Source organism: Polyodon spathula, chromosome 7, assembly GCF_017654505.1.
Source record: "Polyodon spathula isolate WHYD16114869_AA chromosome 7, ASM1765450v1, whole genome shotgun sequence".
Classification (NCBI taxonomy): Eukaryota; Metazoa; Chordata; class Actinopteri; order Acipenseriformes; family Polyodontidae; genus Polyodon; species Polyodon spathula.
Genome location: NC_054540.1, coordinates 2114557 through 2129988, shown reverse-complemented (window position 1 = coordinate 2129988; position 15432 = coordinate 2114557). Strand labels below are relative to the sequence as shown.

Genomic DNA, 15432 nt, shown 5'->3' with positions numbered 1-15432 from the left:
TGGACTAGGGCAGCATACTGAGACGGTATAACCAGACACTGTCCATGACAGGCCATGAACTGGGAGACCAAGAGTCACAACACCTGCCCAAGATCGACAGATCATTTTGCAGCATTTTGGTGATGCCAGTTGTTAATCAGCACAATAAAAAGTCACTGCACCTGCCCTAAAACAGTTTGTCATGTTTCGATTACATCTGTAGTGCCAGTCCAGACACACAGACATCCCCCTCCTGTAGCCAAAATCAACGCTGATGCCAGAGCCGCACAACACCAGACAGGCATGGTAATGTGTTTGTTTAAACGCTACAGGGTGTTCCGGAAACATTTCAAGGTTGTGTGCATTTTGGTCAGGGTGCTGAAATGAGGGGTATTTTACTGTGAGATTTGCTGAGAAATGTTGGGTGTCTACATGAGGGGAACAGCAGTCAACAAGCCACTATCACATGCACAGGTATTTTAATCATTCTGAACACACATGGCTTTTTTTTTCCCCAGTGCATTTTCTACCTGTGTTTTTAAAATATTTAAATCTTATGGACAAACTTTAATAAAAAAAAAAAAAAAAAAACCATTGCATTTCTGTTGAAATACAGCAAATTTACCAGACCCCAAAACTCTCAGAACCCACATACTGTAAAGTGCCATCTTACACACAATTCTATTTGTACAGCCTGCAGCACAGTAAACAGCTGCTTAACCACAAACTCAAAGCTGCAATGCCACATCAATGCACTGTCAGTAAATATTTACTAAAATTGGGAAAAGATGCAGAGTAAAAAAAACAAAACAAAAAAAACAGTACAGTTGTATCAGCTTGGGTTAACTGCGGCACCTCAGGCTTATAAAGAAGGTGTAAGCAAGACCCAAGTGTGAGGCTGAGAAATCTGCTACAATGCCACCTGTTTCATCACAGTGTCTCCTGATTGCTGAGGGACTGTGGCCAGTTGCATAAAACACCCTGGGCCCATATGTTCCCTTATGGTCAAATCACAGGCACATTTTTCTACAGCAAATGTAATAGGCAATTTGCATTCCCCTTAAATGCGTCTTGAGTTTATGGATTAGGGTTGCCTTTTAAAGCAACACATTTAAGTGGATGCCCTCGACAAAGGGAAAAATAATCCTGAAGTGTAATTCTTAGAGAGTAAGGAGCAGGGTTCTTTTCCGGAAACCCGCTAATTAATCTAATGCTGAGGCTGTACCCGCCCCCTGTTCCGTATGAGCACAATATTCATGTGTTTTGGAAAAGTGAAGACCCCGTGCAGTTGCAGTTAAAGATTAAAGACAGCAGTTTTTTTCCCTTCACTGTTTTACCTGCTGTCTCAGTTTCCACCGGCAGGGATGTGGTCTAGAGGGCTTATGTCTCACCTTGCTGAATTACTGGAATCACTAGTCTTGTATATGGGATGTCCCCTTAGGAGGAGGGTCTGGTTTGAAGGGCGTAAACCCCCCCAGTCATGTACACAAATTGGTCGGTGCAACATAAAAGCATCCATGTCATCTGCTTGGCTCTGTTCTTTGATTCAGGTGAGCACAATAGTCTTTTAACATTTCTTGGGTTAAAAATAAGGGATGGCACTTTTTTCACATACCAAAAGCACTTTGTTATCATCATTATCATCACAAAGGTTTGAAACACACCCATCCTAGGTAAGAGAGATAGTAGGGTCCGAGGGCTTTAACTGTGGGTCATGCTCTGGTAATATAGGAAATTCACTGTGCTTATTATAGACTCTTGACAGACATCTGCCCCAATCGCCACAGGGGAGCACAATTCAAAGTGCTGTAGCACCGTGGGAACGCTCAAGTCGTTCAGAGTTGGCTTTGCTATAAGGTTTTCGTGGGCTCTCTCATATCGATTCCCGCTAATCGTCCAGGCTGCTGCTGCTGCTGCTGAAGCACGGCACCCTGGTTGTTCCACTCCCCAGAGACGCTCTGCTGTAAAAGCGGCTGGACCAGTTCTGCCCCCTGCTGGCGAGCCAGGGGGTTTCTACTGATCACCAAGTCCAGTTTGTTGCCGGACTCTGCAATAAGAGGCACCACCAGACAGCAGTCAAAGTCTCTGGTCCGCACGTGGTTTACCTAAAATAAACAAAAAAACAAATGTATAAATAACAATAGTTATTTGGATTTAGTTTCAGCATAAAACCAGTTTTCATTAATTGCACAAGCATGTTTGCTACATTCCTCTCCTCCCACGGCTGTAAATCCAATATAAGCGTTCTCGGCATCGTGAGAAAGTAGATCACCGTGGCCTGGATCCACCTTGCATGTAAGAGTGACCTATGGATGGTCAAACACGTCTCTCTTTGTACCCCAGATTCTGGAAGCTAGAATCAAGTTTCATTAGAACTGGATAAGCATTTCTCTAGATGTGCAAAACGTGACAATGTCACATATGCACACTAGCGTGGTCAATAACAGTGAGAATGCACAGAAAGGAAGGAAGAGGATTTAGGCACTTTAGTCTGTAAAGTGTGTGGAGTTTGTACTACAACACAGAGCACACATTCTGGAGAACAGTTTACCTGTAGCAGCCGATCGTAAGGCTTGAGGGCTCCCAGATCAGCTGGCCCGTTGGTCCGGATGTTGTTCACGTACACCCCCTTTTCCAGCATTCCATCTGAAACGCTAAAACCAAAATCGTCCAAATCGGAATCCTTGTAAAGCGTCACCTGAAAAAAACAACATGCACTGTGGTTAAAACGAAGAAAAAACACACGCACACATGCTTAGACATGCATGAAACGACTAAAAACAAAATGATAAAACATGACACTTATAGCCAGATGGGTCAAGGTCTTTACAGCAAGTGCACAGGAAAAAAGGCTTAATAAAAACTAGTTTTAAATACCCAGATAAATAACGCCTATATTGTGTTCAAACCAAAACACTTATTTAATAGAAAACTATGAATTCAGCACTGTCTTTTTAGTTTTGACCACTAGGTGGATCATTTCAGTACTACAGTAGGCGAGAAAAAAATGCTGCTGTGTCGAAATGAAGATATATTTAATTGCAAATCGTACATGAGCACTATCCTTTCAGTTTTGACCTGCTGTGTTGAATTATGACATTTCATTTGATGAAATACCAATTTACTATAATATTTGAAGACCCATATACAGTAACAAAATGGTAAGATGTATGGAATAATTATTAACTTTTTTAAGAATGAAACTGGCCAACCTTGTGCAGCTCAACAGGGGTGGGAGACATCATCTCCTGCTTGATCTTCCTCACGGCCACAGACTTCCTCCCCACGGCGCTGGGCAGGGTGTTGCTGCGGCTGGCCTGAGTGTACTGGGGTCTGGACGCGCTGCGCTCCTGGAAGCTGGCCTGCCTGCCCAGGAGACTGCGGGCCTGGGGCGGCTCGTGATTCAGGCTCATCGTACTCCCGGACATGATGGTAGCCTGCCAAAAAAACAAACACCACCACGTCTGAGTACAAGCAACACGGCTGCGATCCAGCTAGAGAGGCACCGCTTTTTAGTTGCTATCAGCCCACACAAAACAAAGGGTAATGCAAAGGAAAGAAGAACTGCAACTGCATGCTGGGTTGTCTTTATTTCTTAGGCGGTGGTAACAGAAAACACCAAATGTATGTGAGACAAGATTCTGGAGCTGTGTTACTTTAAAACGCCTCCCCCAGCTTTGCTCATTAGTGTGTTACGTCCATACCATACCATACGTTAAATCCATACCATTATAGAAAGTTCACAAGAAATAATGGCAAAGAGACGTGCCCCAAACAGAGAGTGCATTTAAAAAAGAAAAGGTTACCCAGGTCATTTTTACAAGGCAGGCGATGGCAATACAAGCCCCAACCCTGACCTCAAAATATGCTGTTTTAAAATGACTTTTCAGAATCTTGACTGCAGTTCAGTAAACCGCTAATCCCTCAATCTAGCCACAGCACTCAGAAGCCTTTCCTTTCATGCTTTGCAAGAGCAGACATGCTCCCTCAGGCGTGACGGTTTGAAGTGCATCAATTCAAGTCACTCAAACCTGCCATCACGGTGCTGTCATAACACAGAGAGATCAAAATAAACCAAAAACAACAACAGCAAAAAAACATCAAACACGGTGCTCTCTATTCATCCAAGCTGTTGTACACATCGAATTACTCAAAGCAAATAGAAATCTGGGACACCATAAGAGACACTATTCACTTTACCTCCATTTGAAGGTAACATTGAAGACTAGAGATATTCTAACAATCTCCTAGGCAAAACAATAAAAAAATATTGGGATACAGCAAATTATAGAAAATTGAAATCATGGTGGAACAAAGTGGTCTGGAGCTACCGTGCAGGAGGACCCACTTTGTGTCACCAGCCGGTGCATAGAGAGCTCCGAGAGCTGAACAAATGCGAGCGTCACAGGCAAAGAAAAGCACAAAAGGGAAGGGTACCAAGATGGCCAGGTTTCTCTTATTCAGAAGCCTGTCAGGCTTGTCCTGGAAAAAAAAGGAGTTATTACACACTGATTGAATCCACTACTAGTACTGTACGTGACAACAGGGCACCGAGAAACGCTAAAGGGATTTAAACAACAATCAATCCATAATTCCATGCAGTTGTGTCATTACGCTGCAGATCTACATTCCAAGACTTGTTAATGATGTTGACTCTCTGATTACCTCAAGTTCTCGCAGGATGCCAGACTGACCGCATGTCTCCAAATCTTCGAGAGCCTGCGACCAGAAATTCTCCTCCTGGTCAGGCTCAGTGCCGTCATTGATGCCAGTGTAGCTGCAACGGACCAAGAGGGTTAACCTTGAGCACACAAGCAAGAACAGTACACCGTTCCCAGTTGGCAGGGACCACGCGTGACACAACTTAAAACAGAAGAACCAAGAGCCAGCCACCTAACTCAACAGGGCTGGTGCAGGGTGAGCTACCTGAGCTAACCTGAGAGACACACGTGGACCCCCTTGAAGCTAGGCTAATCAGAAGTTGAATTCTTGGATTGTGATAACAAATAAGAATACCTTTATGTTTAATCATCTCAATGCAGTTATTCTGGCCTGCTGAACACCCCTGGATTAACACATAGCAAGACCGGCTTTATTTTTCTGTGGTTTACGTAAGGGGGCACTAGGGCGCCTGAAGGGAGTACCATAGGGCTACTGAATTCTGGCTTGCCGGCTTACCCACTAGTGGTGGGTCTGTCCCATTCATCGTCACTGAGCCCCATGTCCTGGAAGGCGTAGTTCCTCTGGTGGCTGGCAGGGGACAGGCTGCCCATGTGTTTGGCGTTTCTCCACTCGTGGCTGTGAAAGCTGTACCCAGACGCCTGGTACCCTGGACCAGGCATAGATAAATGCATAGTACAGTATAACCATGGGAAAACTGCAAAAAGAACAATGAGAACACCGTGGCAAACTGTTAGAGGGGTTCCCTGCTCCTACCTTGGCTCCCGTAGCCCGTGTCGATGCCGGAGCCGTCCCAGGACTCGACGGCACTGTCCACGCTGGGGATGGTGGTGCCGTAGATATCGGACAGCTTGCCGGGCTGCAGCGCTGTCAGAGATTCATCATCCACATCACTGAGCTCGCTGAGCTGCCCTGATACAGAGCTCTTCTTAGGGCTTGTCACTGCAACACAAACAGCAGCTGTAAGGAAACTAATAAACAAATCCATGATGTCTGTCAATGAGTCGCACAATGCAATATGATGCATTAGCAGGTTTATTTTACTGATTCTAATATGCAAAAGTTACACACATATAGCTTAAACATTATCAATAGTCACAACAATGTAGCACCTAGCTCTAAACAGAAATCAAACAGTGATCGGTTACATAATTTTCTGGGAGAAAGCTTAGGTACGAGGGTGGTCTGTCGTCAGGAGAGGATTCGGGTAGCTTTTCTCACTAATGAGTGCCTGTCTTGAATATCTTGCCTAACTCTGTGTGTGCAAAGCCGAGCTTCGCTTGCTCTCTGTTATCTTAACAATCTCTCAACAATATCAATATCGATTCAACTGTGTAAATATGTATCCTGTTATCTGGCTGCTATGAGGGAAATAATGTTTTATTGTCTGAGAAAGTGTCAATAAAACTGACTTTACCAGACCTGGTGCAAGCAGGAGTTGTCTGGTTAAAATGCTGCTGTCACACAGAGATAAGCCAGCAACTAGGTGTGTTAAAGGGGTATCAAGACTGTATAAAACAGCAGCACTTGGAGGCGCATTTGAGAAGCATCAAAATCCTCCGTGAACACACACCAACGTCATGTCCGTTGCTTCTTCCACAAACTGTTTTTTCTGTTAATAACTAGTGGCCTCATTATTGTGTCTAAAGATAACAATTAAGCTGTAAAATTGTAACTTGGTTATTGGGATCAATAAAAGGAAAGTTGTTAAATTCTGCTTAAACCCCTGTTGTGTGCGCTCCTTCACACACAGATGCCTTATTTAGTTTCCTTACACCTTCATAACCCTACAGTCCCCTTGGACTATATAAACAAACATCTGACATGTTAACACCATAGTTACTGTAGCCCACTTGTTAAGTGCAATAGGCATTCCTAATGCAATGCTTGAGCTGTGCTACGGTTACTGACTGCTCCTGGGTTCAGTGGTTTTAAATATGGGAATGATTACGTGAATCCAATGCAGCTCAAAATCATCAACAGAACGGCTTGCAAAACTGGAATATCTGATAAGGCTTTAAAGAAATAGCTATGCAAGCATGCACACTGCAGGGTCTGCACCTCACCAGTGCAAGTGCAGGCCCAGTAGAACATTATTGTTATGTGCTTGAGGGTGCTTGGTGTTCTCTGTGAAGCAGACCCACCCTTATGCTGTACACTATATTACACTGTACTGCAAGCAAGAGCCAGGGCTGAGTCACGTCAAGCTGACAGCACATGTGATTCTATTCCAGTAAGATTCTGCCATCATGATCTGCAGTACATGCATAAAGAATGCATTTGAGTGTGTGATGAAGGCCTGCACTTTGGCCCTGCTCCAGACCTGGCTCACCCTCTCCTTGCTTCTTGATTTTCAAGGTGACAGATTCTCCAGCCATCTGTAGAAGATGAATGGCTTCACTCAATGGCTTCCCCTTCAGGCTGTTGCTGTTAATCGCTAAGATTCGATCTCCAATATGAATTGCTCCAGTCCTGAGAGAGAGAGAGAGAGATAGAGAGACAGAGAGAGAGAGAGATATTACCAGGCTTACAAGCTGCACAGTGAACAATGAAGTTTCTTGTTTTATTGCTCCATGCTATCCAATGAAACACACAACACCTGCAGCAGTAGTTCTTTTGAAACAGCATTAAACACTAACAAGAGCCTGGGCAGCAGTGACAGATCACTCACATCAGGGATATTGCCGAGAGGGTTGTGTAAAAGTATGTACATGCAACTTGAAATTAGTCTGTGTCAGAGATGTCAATCTGCAAGTTATAATGGCTGATTTCACACTGCTTGTAGCTCTTATAAAACATAATGGGACTGTTCTTTCCAATAAAATACATGGAAGTATTAGAAAGACAAATATTTCAATGAGATGTCTTAACGCCTTCACGGTGGTCTTAAGAATTGACTTTGTTTGATCTGAGTACATCTCTGTTTGGTTCTATATGGGATGCACAGATTTTGCCATTATTCATACACTTACTTATATAAGAAGCAGTGCGCTGATCCAGCCTGCCTGCTGATCCAGCCTGTGTGTTGATCTAGCCTGCCTGCTGATCCAGTCTGTGTTGATCTAGCCTGCCTGCTGATCCAGTCTGTGTGTTATCCAGCCTGTGTGTTGATCTAGCCTGCCTGCTGATCCAGTCTGTGTGTTGATCTAGCCCGCCTGCTGATCCAGCCTGCCTGCTGATCCAGCCTGTGTGTTGATCCAGCCTGTGTGTTGAGCTAGCCTTCCTGCTGATCCAGCCTGTGTGTTGATCCAGCCTGCCTGCTGATCCAGCCTGTGTGTTGATCCAGCCTGTGTGTTGATCTAGCCTGCCTGGTGATCCAGCCTGCCTGTTGATCTAGCCTGCCTGCTGATCCAGCCTGTGTGTTGATCTAGCCTGCCTGCTGATCCAGCCTGTGTGTTGATCCAGCCTGCCTGCTGATCCAGCCTGCCTGCTGATCCAGTCTGTGTGTTGATCCAGTCTGTGTGTTGATCTAGCCTGCCTGCTGATCCAGCCTGTGTGTTGATCTAGCCTGCCTGCTGATCCAGTCTGTGTGTTGATCTAGCCTGCCTGCTGATCCAGCCTGTGTGTTGATCTAGCCTGCCTGCTGATCCAGCCTGTGTGTTGATCTAGCCTACCTGCTGATCTAGCCTGCCTGTTGATCCAGCCTGCCTGCTGATCCAGCCTGTGTGTTGATCTAGCCTGCCTGCTGATCCAGTCTGTGTGTTGATCCAGTCTGTGTGTTGATCTAGCCTGCCTGCTGATCCAGCCTGTGTGTTGATCTAGCCTGCCTGCTGATCCAGCCTGTGTGTTGATCCAGCCTGTGTGTTGATCTAGCCTGCCTGCTGATCCAGCCTGTGTGTTGATCTAGCCTGCCTGCTGATCCAGCCTGTGTGTTGATCCAGCCTGTGTGTTGATCTAGCCTGCCCGCTGATCCAACCTGTGTGTTGATCTAGCCTGCCTGCTGATCCAGTCTGTGTGTTGATCTAGCCTGCCTGCTGATCCAGTCTGTGTGTTGATCTAGCCTGCCTGCTGATCCAGCCTGTGTGTTGATCCAGCCTGTGTGTTGATCTAGCCTGCCTGCTGATACAGCCTGTGTGTTGATCTAGCCTGCCTGCTGATCCAGTCTGTGTGTTAATCTAGCATGTCAGTTACCTCTCTGCCAGTCCCCCCTTTGTTAAGCTGGAGATGATGATGGGGTCAAAGGGCTCCTCGGTCCCAGAGATGGTGATCCCCAGTGGCCCCCCATATCGCTTCAGTTCTACCGTGTAGATGATTGCGCCGGAGCTCTCCTGCTCATCTGCAACAACAAAAAAACAGGAAACATGGATTTCCTCCAAAAGATGCAGCCACAGCCAAGGGGATCTTAGGAGAAGTTAAAATCAAAACACACTACTGTCCCACTCAACCCACAAATATGCAGCCTACTTCAAAATGGGCCATCCTTTTAAGAAGAATGTATAAATTCTCCTTTTATATCAGAGCAATTATAACATTCAGCCTCTAGAAGTGCTATACGATAGCCTCAAAAAGTACCCAATAACATCTTAAAGGGAAAGTAATTGATATGCAATTTGAGGAAATTATTAGTAATTAATAATTAAAAAATGTTTACTGTTGAATTTGATTAGGGACTCCTTTGACACTACGGGTAAGATTACATGTATACTGTGAAATCAATGGGTCAGTCAGTAATTAGACGCATATTGACGTATTGGTTTTATGCATGGTAATATCTTGGTCTTTATGCATGGCAGAAATGATTTCAGGTATTACTATAATTTATTAATTACAACATTTATTTTTCAGTTTTAACCAGCAACAGGCTGAGGCACTCTGAGACAAAGTTTAAAAATCATGGTGCGATTAAAAAAGCATAAAGCAGCATGTAGAGACACAGTTTGTTCAAATCTACATGCGTACATTGGGGTGCACTACAGTATTTTCCAGATTTCATTTGAAGCTATACTATTATTGCAGACAGCTTGCACAACAAACATGAGGAATGGATGTCGACCCTACGTTTATTCCTATTATGTCACTAAAGCAAATCTCTTCTGGTATAAATGTCAGATTTAGGTAGATGTTAACACTTTTTTCAAGTACCTCCCATCTATGCATAACAGTATGGAAAGGTTTTAACTTAGAATGCAATAGGTATTAAATGGGCATATGCAAGATTTGTTATCTGACCTGTGCACAGCTCTGCAGTTTTGAAAGAGTTAACTAAAGAGACACCCAGCCATGCCCACAGATAATAATATAAAATACATTATTGTTTTGCGTTACCACGGTTTATTTTATTTTATTGAAAACCCATTTTATGGTTCTAATAAAATAAAACAATGTAAAAGATCAAGGATCAAAGTGTTCAGTTTTTCAATTCTTGCAGCTGTCTGGTGCTTCAATCAGAGAAACCGTACGCTGTTTCCACAAGGCTTTGGCAAGGGGATTAAAAACCAAAACAAATACTGCTAATCCAAGCACAGTAAAACATTCTTCCTTGCCCCCCAAAAAAATACAAAACGAAAGCTATTCCGTATTTTTAAAATGTTACAGTCATTCCTTTACACCAGGAATTTGAAGAAATGGCAATCTGAGGGAAGCATGGAGGAATGGTGGATGCTCATAATACCGAAATGTCTGCATCTGTGAAACTTATTATTTTCAATGACGTAATGCAGAGGTGGCCAGAGCTGAATCTTCCACTCCTGGTCTTTGTTCAAACCCTGTTCTATCTTGTTTAACTGAACCAATCAAACCTGCACCCAGACCCTGCCATGGTTCATTATCTCATTGCACCTGGAGTGCAATGGCCCTCCAGGACTGAAATTGGACACCCCAGGTTGAATCTATGTGTATTAATACAACACATGTTTTAACATGAGGAATAACAATAAGAAAACACGAAATAAACCAGGAGAGCTGTGTTTATCTGTTAAAATCCCCAGGCTCTGATCTCCACATCTGTTACAGGAGCCCTGTATCCCGTTTCAAGTGCAGTTTCCTGTAAAAGCACACCCTGCTTTCTTAGGGGTGCGTTTGCTGATACCTGAGTTGTCCTCATCTTTGCGGATCTTCAGTTTGACCAGATCCTCGCACTGCTGCAGAATCTGCACGGCGTCCTCCATCGAGCAGTTATCCAGGCGGATGTTATCGATCGCCAGCAGCTTGTCCCCAAGCTCCAGAGTGCCCGTCCTGCCAAGAGATTGAGAGAATTCGGACCCTGCAGCTGGATTTACATGGGACTCTCACCTCACAAGAGATTGAGAGAATACAGACCCTGAAGCTGGATTTACACAGGACTCTCACCTCACAAGAGATTGAGAGAATACAGACCCTGCAGCTGGATTTACAAGGGACTCTCACCTCACAAGAGATTGAGAGAATACAGACCCTGCAGCTGGATTTACACGGGACTCTCACCTCACAAGAGATTGAGAGAATACAGACCCTGCAGCTGGATTTACACGGGACTCTCACCTCAAAAGAGATTGAGAGAATACAGACCCTGCAGCTGGATTTACACGGGACTCTCACCTCAAAAGAGATTGAGAGAATACAGATCCTGCAGCTGGATTTACACGGGACTCTCACCTGTGAGCTATGCTGCCCTTTTTAATGTCCGAGATTATGAGTGGGTCCCCTGGTTTCCTGCTGGATGGAGCTGCAAGACAGGGGGAGATTTTAGATAGAAAACAGAAGAGCTTCATAGTGAAGCACATTTATTACAAAGGGTTTTTGCACAGTTGTTTCGGGTCTATCATTGTTGTATTCAGGTCATACTACAACCTGTTGAAATGATCCCTATCATAGTGCTGCCAGCCCTTGAAGAGTCATTTACCTGTATGCTATTGCATATCACTGAGTGATCGTGATCTCCAGGGCAGAGTCACTTACCTGTATGCTACTGCATATCACTGAGTGATCGTGATCTCCAGGGCTGAGTCACTTACCTGTATGCTATTGCATATCACTGAGTGATCGTGATCTCCAGGGCTGAGTCACTTACCTGTATGCTATTGTATATCACTGAGTGATCTTGATCTCCAGGGCTGAGTCACTTACCTGTATGCTATTGTATATCACTGAGTGATCGTGATCTCCAGGGCTGAGTCACTTACCTGTATGCTATTGTATATCACTGAGTGATCGTGATCACCAGGGCTGAGTCACTTACCTGTATGCTATTGTATATCACTGAGTGATCGTGATCTCCAGGGCAGAGTCACTTACCTGTATGCTATTGTATATCACTGAGTTTTAAAGTTTTGTTTTAAAGTTCTGCACAGTTGGAGTGGAACTGACCCGGTACTTGTTCACATGTGCTGTACCTTTGTGTTTCATTGGAAAATGCACTATATTTTGTGAGCTAGCTGGACAAGGCCAAGTTTACCCCAGAACATACCCTTACATTGTGTCGAGAAAACCAAGAACACTGACGTCTGTCCGTTGAGAAGAGCCCTTTCCATACTTATCTTACTTGAAAATCAAACTGTGGGCATTATTAATGCCAATGTCCTTCTGTATTCTACCCTTTTACAGTCTGTGAATTGTATTACACAGTGCTTTCAATGTCTCAGCAAGTCTAACCAGGGAATATACTGCTAACACTAACACAATACAGAGCTCCCTTTCCGAGTTTTACACATCACAAAAATCATGAAATATTGAAAACAGCGAACTAGGGAAGGGCCCTTATACAGTAAGATAAATGACAACATGCTGTCAACATGGTCTAATGGGTGAATAAGCCAAATTTGTGAATGAACGTTTTAATTGACGTGCTTTCAAATGCCTTCCTGTAGTCTGCCATGTGATATCATTCACTGTTGCTACGGACGCACTGTCCATCACGTCTCATTCCAGGTTTTGCCTCTTTGATGAAATCTGTCCCTATGGTGATCCTTTCCTACTACCAGGCATTCATACACAGCCCCGCTCCCTTTAAACCATTAACAGCAGCGGAGAAGCAAAACCACCAAAGAAAGCTGTACCTTTCAGAACACACGTTCTCTAAGAGATTGTTATATACTATTCATGATGAAGACCTGGCTGCCTGCTTGCTCTCAGAATAGACTGGCTGAACGTGCCTGATTGCGTGGCACACACACTAAAGTGCCTGCTTTGACACTATTGACAATTTATTGTGACTTCTCAGAATGCACCTGTGTACAGAACAGGGACCGAAAAGATTCTTTCAGGATTCGGAGACCCAAATAAGATTTTTTTAAAGAGAATGCATGTTTTGTTTAATTTAATTGTTAATTGTGTTTGTTAATTGTTAAGTATTCCCTGCACCTGGAGGTAATTGTAAATTAGAACCAGGTGCAGGGTATTTAAAGAGTGCAGCCAGTTTGTTCTGTGCTGCTGCTGTGAAGTGTAGAGCCCGACTGGAAGTCCGTGTAAAACCTACGTTTGGTTTTATAAAAATCTGTATTAGAGTTTGTTTTTGTGTTATATGTCAGGTAAACAGCTTAGCTGTCCTGCACGTATGTCAGGGACCTGCATATGTGTAGTTAGTGCTCCAAGGGAGCTAGGGTTATGTTTGTTTGGATTGTTTTGTATTTTGAACTAAAGTACGTGTAAGCGCTTTAAAAAATCCAACTTTTTATCTCTGGGTCACATTTTTAAAGGGGCACGAACCAGATCACTATTACGTATATATATATATATATATATATATATATATATATATATATATCGCGGGACATAATAAGTGCTCATGCATAATAAGAGGATGTATATAAGATAATAAGGGAAATGCCTTCACCTTTTAACAAGCCCTGTGAATCAGCTGATACCAAATTATCACAGCATCGATAAAAGATGAAATACATAAATAAATAAATACATGTCCCATATCAGCTCATGCACTGATCCCTGAAACAATCGGACCCAAACTCTGCAAACCAAGGGCAGTGAAGTTGGGTATTGCTAAAATAAAATTCACGTTCCAACAGAAATGTTCCCAATCCCACTTGCCACATCAAAATGAGGCAACCAAACAGAGGGACCGCTTCCGAATACCCCCATATTGGGATACGCACCCAACAAACTGTGCTAAACAAACAATGCCCTTTCACCACAACTGGATTAGATGTTCTCTACACAGATAGGTCCAAACTCTAAAGCAGAGGGACGGTCAGAATGCTGGTCACCAGGGATATACTCAGGAGGGGCAAACAAAGCTCACAGCTCAAATAGCTCTGCAATGAGTGTCCTATTACCCCCCTCGGGTAAGCAGCACAATCTACAGGACGCGAGTACATAACCACATGCCATATAGGCTGTGCACAACTACATTTAATAGCATTAGCATTTGCAAAAACTGCTAACATAAAATTTGCATGTACAGAAAAAGCCTTAAATACAGTAGTGTGCAAATATATTAGAACAACCCTAAGATCTGTCATTTAAATCTTTTATATACCTACCTGCATGAAAACCTCAGAGGGTGAATTTCAATTTTCAGTCAGTAATCAGTGATAGAAACAATACACACTTATGTGTGAATGTTAGACCACTGTGCTTTAATTAGGCATCTTAAACAACTTTTAAAAAAGTCTCATGCATTTTACCATTTGTAGCTATGTGTTCTTGTTCTCTTACTGTTTCAAATAAACTTCATGAGTGGCCTATTATAGTCATCAATTAAGTTAGACAAACTACTAATTTGCCTATTTTGACAATTGTCCAAACATTTGTCACTGAACTTATAAAGTTTCTTTGTTATTCTACATTTAGCTCTATTGAGTGTTTAACAGTTATAGATGAAGTCAAAATATATACATTTAAATATACATTTATATATATATATTTTTTTTAATACACAGTAGTAACAAAAGTAATGACCCTTTCCAGTAGGGTAAGATGTCAGTGCAGAGCATGATTCATTCAGGAAGACAACAGCAGACACTTACAGCTAATGGTGATTCCCAGCTCTACTCCCTGCTTCTTAGGGAGTTTCACATGAAACGTGCCACTGCTAGGAACAACAGACTCTGAGGAGAAAAGATAGAGAGGAGCACAGGTTCAAACACAAGAGAAAACCAGACACCTTAGAAACTTCACAAGAAGATGAAAAACAGGTCTGGGTTATTTAATTAAAAGGTTATCTTGTATATTTTCTAAAGTTTGCCTTCAACAGCAAATGTTAATCCTTTGAGCTCCTCTGTGTAGCATGTATGCATTAGACTTGATACTCATTCAAATTCAAATTATGTGACAATATGACCTTTTGACTCTGCCAGCGCTTCCTACACCATACAGTGGCTTGCGAAAGTATTCACCCCCCTTCGCATTTTTCCTATTTTGTTGCCATACAACCTGGAATTAAAACGGATTTATATATGGATTTTATGTAATGGACATACACAAAATAGTCCAAATTGGTGAAGTGAAATGAAAAAAATGTCGTTTGTTTTGTTTCAAAAAATTCTAAAAAATAAATAACGGAAAAGTGGTGCGTGCATATGTATTCACCCCCTTTGCTATTAAGCCTCTAAATAAGATCTGGTGCAACCAATTACCTTCAGAAGTCACATAATTAGTTAAATAAAGTCCACCTGTGTGCAATGCAACACCAAAGGCTAAGCAAAGCAAGGGGCACCACCAAGCAAGCGGCACCATGAAGACCAAGGAGCTCTCCAAACAGGTCAGGGACAAAGTTGTGGAGAAGTACAGATCAGGGTTGGGTTATAAAAAAATATCCGAAACTTTGAACATCCCATGGAGCACCATTAAAGCCATTATTAAAAAATGGAAAGAATATGGCACCACAACAAACCTGGCAAG

General features: G+C 43.0%; 1 protein-coding gene across 9 annotated transcripts in view; it reads right to left on the bottom strand.

Annotated features, from left to right (window-relative positions):
• Nucleotides 1-111: 111 nt before the first annotated feature.
• The window catches only part of LOC121317984 (glutamate receptor-interacting protein 1-like), a 152702-nt gene continuing 137381 nt past the window's right edge, over nucleotides 112-15432 (bottom strand). For 5 of the 9 annotated variants that reach the window (XM_041254109.1, XM_041254103.1, XM_041254111.1 and 2 more), the window contains 12 exons: nucleotides 14559-14639; nucleotides 11233-11302; nucleotides 10688-10833; nucleotides 8791-8935; nucleotides 6983-7131; nucleotides 5416-5601; nucleotides 5158-5308; nucleotides 4645-4756; nucleotides 4417-4461; nucleotides 3192-3416; nucleotides 2531-2677; nucleotides 112-2084 (listed from right to left, as the gene is read on the bottom strand). In XM_041254109.1, coding sequence (XP_041110043.1) covers nucleotides 1830-2084; nucleotides 2531-2677; nucleotides 3192-3416; nucleotides 4417-4461; nucleotides 4645-4756; nucleotides 5158-5308; nucleotides 5416-5601; nucleotides 6983-7131; nucleotides 8791-8935; nucleotides 10688-10833; nucleotides 11233-11302; nucleotides 14559-14639 — 1712 coding nt within the window. In that variant the 3' untranslated portion in view covers nucleotides 112-1829. The remainder of the gene's footprint in view (nucleotides 2085-2530; nucleotides 2678-3191; nucleotides 3417-4416; nucleotides 4462-4644; nucleotides 4757-5157; nucleotides 5309-5415; nucleotides 5602-6982; nucleotides 7132-8790; nucleotides 8936-10687; nucleotides 10834-11232; nucleotides 11303-14558; nucleotides 14640-15432) is intronic. The other 4 variants (XM_041254105.1, XM_041254112.1, XM_041254104.1 and 1 more) reach the window with 3 other exon arrangements.